Consider the following 7,930-nt stretch of genomic DNA (forward strand, 5'->3'; position numbering starts at 1 on the left):
AAGTTTCAGACCACTTAACCATGTATGAGTGTGGTGGGCTTCATTCTGTCAGTAAATTAATAGTCACAATAAAGAGCTCATTCAACAGTCATTAAAGTGCTAAAATTGAATGTAGTCCCTTCATCAATCAGTTTACCAAAGTAAAAAGCAATCATATCTTCTTGCATCAAAGCAAACCAACTCCTCTTTTCCAATAACTGAGACCTGGGATCCAGCAAACAAACACAAAGGTAAACACTGAAAAACCCAACTTTTAATCTATTTGACATGAAAAAAGAGAAATAGCTACATGATACTATTTTAATCCCAAAACATTAATTCTAATATATAAGAACATTTCCTAAAATTTCTCAACTATCAAATTTAACAACACAAAGGTCCAACTCAGGCCAATCTTTCCCAAATCCTTCTTACAAGTTAAGAAATTGAATAAAGGTTTCAAAAGAAGCATAGAATCTGACTCGATACATTATTTTAAAATTGCTGGTTAAGATACATGTTCAAATTACAGACCATAAAATTCAGCAATTTTGGTTGTTTTTGATGACAAGGAGAACATGGATAAAAAATAAAACAGAATTAATACTCTTTCATTTATTATGTTTCTAGAACTGAAGAAAGTGAGTGAAGTTTGTCAGGCTACAGAGACCTAATTAGAACTCTTTCCCAGCCACAGTATGATGGCTCCAAATCACTTATAAATCAGCCGTTTACACAAATGACTACATTTACATTGAAGCAGTCAGTAATTTGCCAGGATTACCACCACATGCTGCTTTCCTGGACATCAAGCTTCACAGCCAAGTTTAAGAATTGTCAGTGTCTACAAGCAACTCAGTTCACCTCACACGCCTAACCTGAGGGAGGCAACCAGTGTTTGTGTTTGAAAATGTCTTTTTTTTCATTAATTCATGTAAAGCACCATTAAAGCTTTTTTTTTTAGCTTTAAATATTATGGCAGTATAGCAACACAAGTAATTGCTTTTAGTTAAACATTCAAGGCCAAAGGATAAAAAAAATTACTTAATGAAAAGAGTTATCACTTCGCTTACTACTTTAATAATAAATTGATACAAGTCACAGGGAGAAGTCCTGCAGCCAATCAATTGGGAAGCATTACTTTATACAATTTAAATAATTATTACATTAAACAAATTACAATTCACACCTAACCATACAGAGGGGCGTGTTAGGAAAGCCCAGTGGAATAAAGAGAAATGAACAAAGGTTCAGAATCTGTCCAATACTGCTGCCTCCTGAAAGACAGCACCTCCAGCAGGGACATGAATTCAGCACTGATTCAGGAGACAAGAACTCTATCTACTAAATCAACAACAAAACTCCTTGCAACAGTCCAGGTTTCACTTGGAAATCTTGCCGAAATACCAGCCAAGCCCAGCCTTGATTAGCCTGCAATGAGATCATAGCTTGAGGAGGTATGGCTGTAGGCCCTTGTAAAGCTGATACCAAAGAGGAATTTATTTAAATGATACAGCACTCTCTCTTGAAACGCACAAACTATGTTTCCATATTTATCAATGTAATAAGGATAACACTGACTGAAGAGTAACTTCGGAATTCCTAGGATATGCTTAGCACAGGAAGTGAAATTACTTCTATCCATCACCCACAATCAATGCTGAGACTGACACTACAAGTTCAGCATCTCAGATAACAGTCATTTTAAAGTAAAAGTAATCAAGATAATGCAGCTATGGGAGATTTTCACAAGATTCACACTCTAGTACCTTGGCTTTTCATTATTTCCAGTAAGATCTCCCCTTTCAGGTTTGTTTTTTTTCTTTAAAAAGAGGAAAAAACAACCAAGGCTTGTGAGACTTCTAATTAAAGTCCTCAAAGCTGTCATTTCACTTTTGTTGAAATACACATGGCTATAAAAAGCAAGTCCTTTTTTTCAAGCTGTCAAGTTAGGCAAGAACAAGCTGCCTTTGGGCAATTTTGTTTGGAATGTTATCATACACACATGGAGAGATCAGAAAAAATGTAAAGCATTCTTTTAAAGGGACATTATAAAAATAAGAGTAAGCAACACAACGACAATGCTAACAGTTTTTTCTTAAGTATTAGCAACACCATTTGCACGTGGGTGGGGCAAGTCTTAGAAGACCAGCTATGTTTAAAGATCAAGCAAGCTGTATCATGCACTGTCTTCCTCTGTGCCTATTGCAGCAACAATAAAAAGGGGGAAAAAAAAAAAAAAAAAGCGCCTTGCGCCTGGCAGGTGAACTTGATATTCCATCTCCCTGGTTCAGGACTATTTCTCCAACTTGTTTCAGTTACAGGGAGAAACGCTGCCAGAGAACAAGGAAGGCTGCCCTCCCGGCAACAGCAGGGCCCACTCCAGGGCACCAGGAAGGTGACTTGCCGGCTGCCCTCCCTCCGGGCCAAGCACTTTCCCTCCCAACATTCCAGCAGCTGAGCACACGCTTATCCCCCCTGCTGAGGCTGGACACATTTTCTTCACTTCAGCATGCCTTCCTCCCCCTGATTATTGGTAGTTTGGTGGATCAAAGGCCACTCTTTGTTTTAATTGACGAGATTTCCAGCTAATAAATTCCCAGTAAGTGTTTGCAGCTCTTCTTGCAATAGACTCTCCCTATGATATCTCTAATAAAAATATGTGCCTTCCCATCAGCAAGTGAAATAGCCACACAACTGGAGAAGCTAACACGCAAGAGGTGTGCTACAAAGAAAGTGCTGAAAAATGAACAACATACACTTGCTCACTCATTTTTCAATTACAGTATTTTCAGGCGCTGCCTTTCTGGCAGTCTTGATAGTTGTCCCATATACAGGACATACACTAAGGAAAGCAGGAAATATTTACACCACAGACTTCTCAGCATTTACATAAAGGTGCAACTTTCTTCAAAGGCTGATCTTGCTTTTGAGACAACCCTAGGAAAGGAGACAGGCAGAATCTTAGAAATCCGCCTTAAGTAGTTGCTATCTGAGACTCCATTCACACCTTGTCACATTCCTCTTCTTAAAAAGCAGCAGTTGTCCTCATCTATCCTCACTTCCCCAGAGCAGTCCTGGACTGCTGAGTGGCACAGAGCTCCATAGCCAGCTCCCACTTCAGCACAGTTTGAATCCACAGAACCAGGAGGTTTTCCACAGGTATCCCGAAAGATTCAGTCCAGCCACCAGTCTAGCCAAGAAGGGACAGCACAGGCCACAGGGAGGGGAGAAGTGCATGAAGTGGCACCCCCTCTTCCATGGCAGCCTACTCAGGAAGGGGGTAAACTCAAGGTTAGGCTTCTCTTCGGCTGAGAAGAGACAAACTTCACTTGCTGCAAGGAGAGATTGTTCTAACCACACGGTACAAAGTTATTCTTGCCAGTAGCTTTCCACCACTAGAAGCAGTACAGAAAAAAACAAAGCTCAACACCAAGATGGATGGGCCAAATCAAGAGGAAGATTTTGCAGCTGAAGTATTGTCATCCTGGGGACATGAGCTCCAGTCTCTGGTTTCTAAACTAGTTCTATACACTTGCATCCAACCATGGCAAATAAAACTACAGGTAGTCTCTTCGTAGTCAGCAGTGATGGACCCAGGCTTCTCTTCCACACAACAGCAGTTTCAGAAGGTATCAAGGCTGTAGTTCCACTTACTTATTCCTTTGCAACAGACCCAGTTCACAAGGTTCCCAGCCCCAGACACTTCTCTCCACATACCACAGCCACATCCTCATGCCACAAATACTTAAGCACGTTACTTAATACCTAGGTAACATTATGAATAAGCATCACTGATCAGCCTTTAGATGTAGCACTTATTAGCCATTACCAGAAAGTTGGAATTATTTTATTTGGCACTTGATAGCTAGTACATACATAGTAAGTAGCTCTTCTTTCCTTTCCAGAAACGCTCCCAGATTTTATATTCTGTAATTTGGGGTAATGGTAAGAGGCCAACAGACATGCAGTTATTTTTCAGCATATACATCTTCTGACACTATTGTTACTTGAAAAACTGCACTGGGTAAGAAATCTAGAAAGGTTTCAAAGGTCCTAACTTGGGAAGGCCATAACGCAGTTGTTTCAAGGGTGGGAGAAGCGAACCATCTAGACAACTGTCAATGAAACCAACTGAAAAATAAGACTGGAATAATTTCTGCCATGGATAAAACTTGACTTGTTGACCTCTGACATTCTCTGTGCACTTCTGACACGGGAACAGGCAGAATCCACAGCTCTTGCAGGCAAAGCATATACAGATCTTTCCCAGAAATCTTCAGTAAAATGTGCCTTGCTAATGTGCACATCTTCCCAACTACATATGGATCTATTTTAATGTGTTTTCACTGTGCAATAAAAAGCTGTCTTAACAGCAAAACCAAACAAGTAATTGGGACGGGGGTTGTTCAGTCAAAACATACTCAGATGAAAAACATTTTATAAAAAAAGTTGTGCACGTTTTTAACTCGTGCCCAATAAATCGACATAGAAGCTGTAAGTGTACAAGGGCATACAACACTAAACAAAAACGCCGTGAGAAAAAAGTGTAAAAAGTAACCAGTAAGTGTATATATACCCCGGAGCCTCCCCCTTCCCCCCCCTCCGCGTTCAGAGCACGGCTTTGGTCAGCATCCACAAGACCTTTTGTTTAAAGAAGGAGGGAGATACAAAAGGATACCCTAATTACGTCGCATTTCTCAGTGCAACAGCAGCGAAGAAAACTCAGCCTCAGAGACGGGAGTTTTAGTCTCGTACCCTCCCGCGCCAGGAGCCGCTCTGCAGGCAGGGAAGGAGGCAGGGAAGGAGGCAGGGAGGGAGGGAAGGGCCCAGCACAGACTCTCGGGCTGCGCCGGCAGCACCGGGGTCCTTCCCCCAGCCACCACCACCCGCAACAACCGCACCGGGTTCACCTCGGGGAGCAAGGGCAGGCCGGCAGCAGCCGGCCGGCCGGCTGCGCCCAACAACCTGTTGCCCTCAGAGCCGCTCGCCGGCACCCCCGGGCACCAGCTCCCCGGGCCCCGGCGGCCTCCGAGCCCCGCCGTCAGGCAGCCGGCCCTTCGGCACCTGCGCTGGGGCCGGCGTCACCACCGCAGCCGGGCTGGATGCCACCGCCGGGCTGTCACCGCCGCGGGCAAGCCAAAATGGAGCCGGCCGGAGCCACCCCCCCCCCCCGCCGCCTCTCACCTTGGTGATGATGAGAGGCTCCCCGTGCTCTCGCCCGCCCTTCAGGGTGAAGCCCCAGGGAGCCCCGCCGCTCAGCTGCACTTCCACCAGCTTGTAGCTCTCCGCTGCCCGCTGCTCCACCATCACCACCACGGCAGCCGGCTCGCCCAGCACCGCGCCGAGCCGCGGGCCGCCGCCGGCCAGCCGCTCCCGCTCGCTCCGCACGCCCACGTCCTCCATGGAGCCCCCGCGCCGCCAGCGGCGCCCGCCGTGCCCGCGGCTCGCCTGCCTCTGCCGGCCGCAGCCCGCCCAGCCACCTACCCGCCCCGCCGCGCCGTCCCGCCCGGCCCCATCGGCGGCGGGAGAGGGCTGCTCCCTCCCGCCCGCCCCCTCCTCCTCCTCCTCCTCCTCCTCCTCCGCAGCCCGCCGTATTGTCTCACGCCGAGGCCAGCACCCGGCGGCAGCGACAGGGGGGGGCGGCTCCAACTTGCGGCAACTTGGCGGCGGGGCAAACGCCGCCGGGCAGCGCCGGGCGCCGCGCCACAGGGCCAGGCGCCCCCGCCTCCCTCCCTCCCTCCCTCTCTCTCGCCCCCGAAAACGGGGCGAAAGCCGCCTCCCAGCGCAGGCTTCCCCGCTGGGGGAGCCGCTCGGCCCTCCCCAAGGAGCGGGCAGCTCCGCAGCGCGATCCCACGGGCCGAGGAGGAGGAGGAGGAAGGGGAGAGCAGCCCCGGGCCGGCCGCTAGACAAAGGCGGCAGCACGAGGGGCCGTGAGCCCCGCAGTCCCCCCGGGCTCTCGCCCGTGCCGACACACACACAGACACACACACGCAGGGGCGACGGCGGCTCCTGCACCCCCCGCCTTCGAACAAAAGCGGCGAGGAGCAGGTGGAGGAGCGGCCTCTCGCCCCGGTCCCGGGGCGGGGGGGGGGGGGGGGGCAGCCGGCGGCTGGGGCCTGCCCCTCGCCAGGCACGCTCCGCCTTCGCGGTGCCAGGCGGCGGGGGCCGCGCCGGCCGGGAAGCGGGGGGAGACAGAGAGACAGAGAGAGAGGAGGGGCGGCTCGTCCCGCCTCTCCTCGGTGTCTGCGAGAGCGGCCGGGAGGGGGAGGGTTGAGCGGCCGGGGCGGGAGGAAACCGGGCAGCAGGGAGGGCAGGGCAGGGCAGGGGGCAGCCGCGGTGGGAGGCGCCGATTCCCGGCCGCTCCCCCCGCCTCCCGCCCTGTCTCCACCACCTGTGGGGCGGGAGGGGCCCCAGCCCGAGCCCCGCCTGGCCTGCCCGCCTCGCTCCTCCTGCGGGACCCTCTAGCGGCCGCCGGGAGCGGGGCGGGAGCGGGCTGAGGGGCGGGGGAGGCCCCGGCCCCGGGATCGGCCGCGGGGCAGCGGGGGTCCCGAGGGTCAGAAACGCTGCCGGGCTGGGCTTGGCGGCGGGACGGAGCGGCAGGTGGAAAGCGATGCGGTGGCACAGAGCAGTCCCAGGCGTTGGTTCGGCCTCAGAAAGGCCACTAAAAAAAAGTTGGACGGAGGAGTGCGGGGCAGGACTAGAAATGCAGATCGTGAGGCAAAGATTATCTGGATGGGAACTGAACTCGGGGCTTGGGGCTGGCAGATGTCTTCACTGACCTAGTGGTGCTCCACGGAGTGAAACACTTACTTCTTGCTGGACTTCGTTCCCTCAGCTTAACTGCATCACTTCGTAGGAGGTTTCAGTGTCAAATCAGGGCCAGATCTGTCCTGGAGTACTTGGGTACCAGCACTCAATCCTTCCACGCAGGTGAGTGTGATCTAAGACCCAGGGAAACCTGTCTGTTAACAGTTTCCAAAAGACCAGTGAACCTCATGTGATGTGTGAAAAAAATAAAAAAATAAAAAAACCCAGTTGCCTAAAGAAAGTGTCTGAAAGCTTTCACACTCCTAATTAACAGAGACCTCAGAAAATAATAATTTTCTAACTAATGCTTGCTTAGAACCAAATGGTCTGACTCCGTCATCAAGCAGTTCCTCAACCTGTGGCTGACACTTCAGAAATCAGAATTCTTCATTTTGAATTGCACTTTTTTTTTTTTTTTCTTTTTCTGCCTTTTCTCTTTGAATGTTACCAATCGAAAACTAGGGAGACCACCATGCGAACTTCCACATACATGTATTTTTGACAAGCCAAAGCAAGACAGGAATTCTCTTTTGTCATATTGGTCGAATTTCTCTCCACATTGTTTATATCCTCCCTCTCTGTGGGATTTGAAGCTTGTTAAGAACCCAGCTGGAAACTTGTACATGTGCTCTTCTTAAAATATTTTGATTATTTTATTACTTGAATTTCTGCAGCTTCTGCCAGCCTTCATAAGGTTTTGAATAAACATAAAAAACAAAGGATTTAGTAAATGTATTCTGAAATATTTTTTTTGTGTGATAAGAAAACCAGTGCTAACTGTATTTGTCTAGCAAAAGCCTCAGTGACCTCAGTGAATCTTTGTTTTCTCTCCCTTACATCTTGTTTCACTTGCCAAGTGTTTTCTGAGTATACAGAAGTTTGCAACAGAAGGAAGAAATGCAAAATACATCAAGTGCCATAAATGTATCAAAGGAAGTAATAGATGTTCTCATGCTAAGAACAGAGAATGAGGCAGCTGTGGCCAAGGTGCTATAAGCGGGATACTTTGCAGTGATACACAAGTTACCCAAACACCTCCTCCTGCCATGCAGAAGGAGCTATCAGACTTTATTATTATCTGTTACCTAATTATTTATTTATCAGACAGAATGGTTCCCACAAACCCAGTGTGTGGGTTACT

General features: G+C 49.1%; 1 protein-coding gene across 2 annotated transcripts in view; it reads right to left on the reverse strand.

The window, feature by feature from the left end:
* The window catches only part of SHROOM2 (shroom family member 2), a 124,940-nt gene extending 119,513 nt beyond the window's left edge, over positions 1-5,427 (reverse strand). For both annotated transcript variants that reach the window (XM_051634207.1, XM_051634199.1), the window contains exon 1: positions 5,167-5,427. In XM_051634207.1, the coding sequence (XP_051490167.1) occupies positions 5,167-5,385 (219 nt within the window). In that variant the 5' untranslated portion in view covers positions 5,386-5,427. The remainder of the gene's footprint in view (positions 1-5,166) is intronic.
* Between the last annotated feature and the right edge of the window lie 2,503 nt (positions 5,428-7,930).

Source organism: Apus apus, chromosome 1 (genome assembly GCF_020740795.1).
Source record: "Apus apus isolate bApuApu2 chromosome 1, bApuApu2.pri.cur, whole genome shotgun sequence".
Classification (NCBI taxonomy): domain Eukaryota; kingdom Metazoa; phylum Chordata; class Aves; order Apodiformes; family Apodidae; genus Apus; species Apus apus.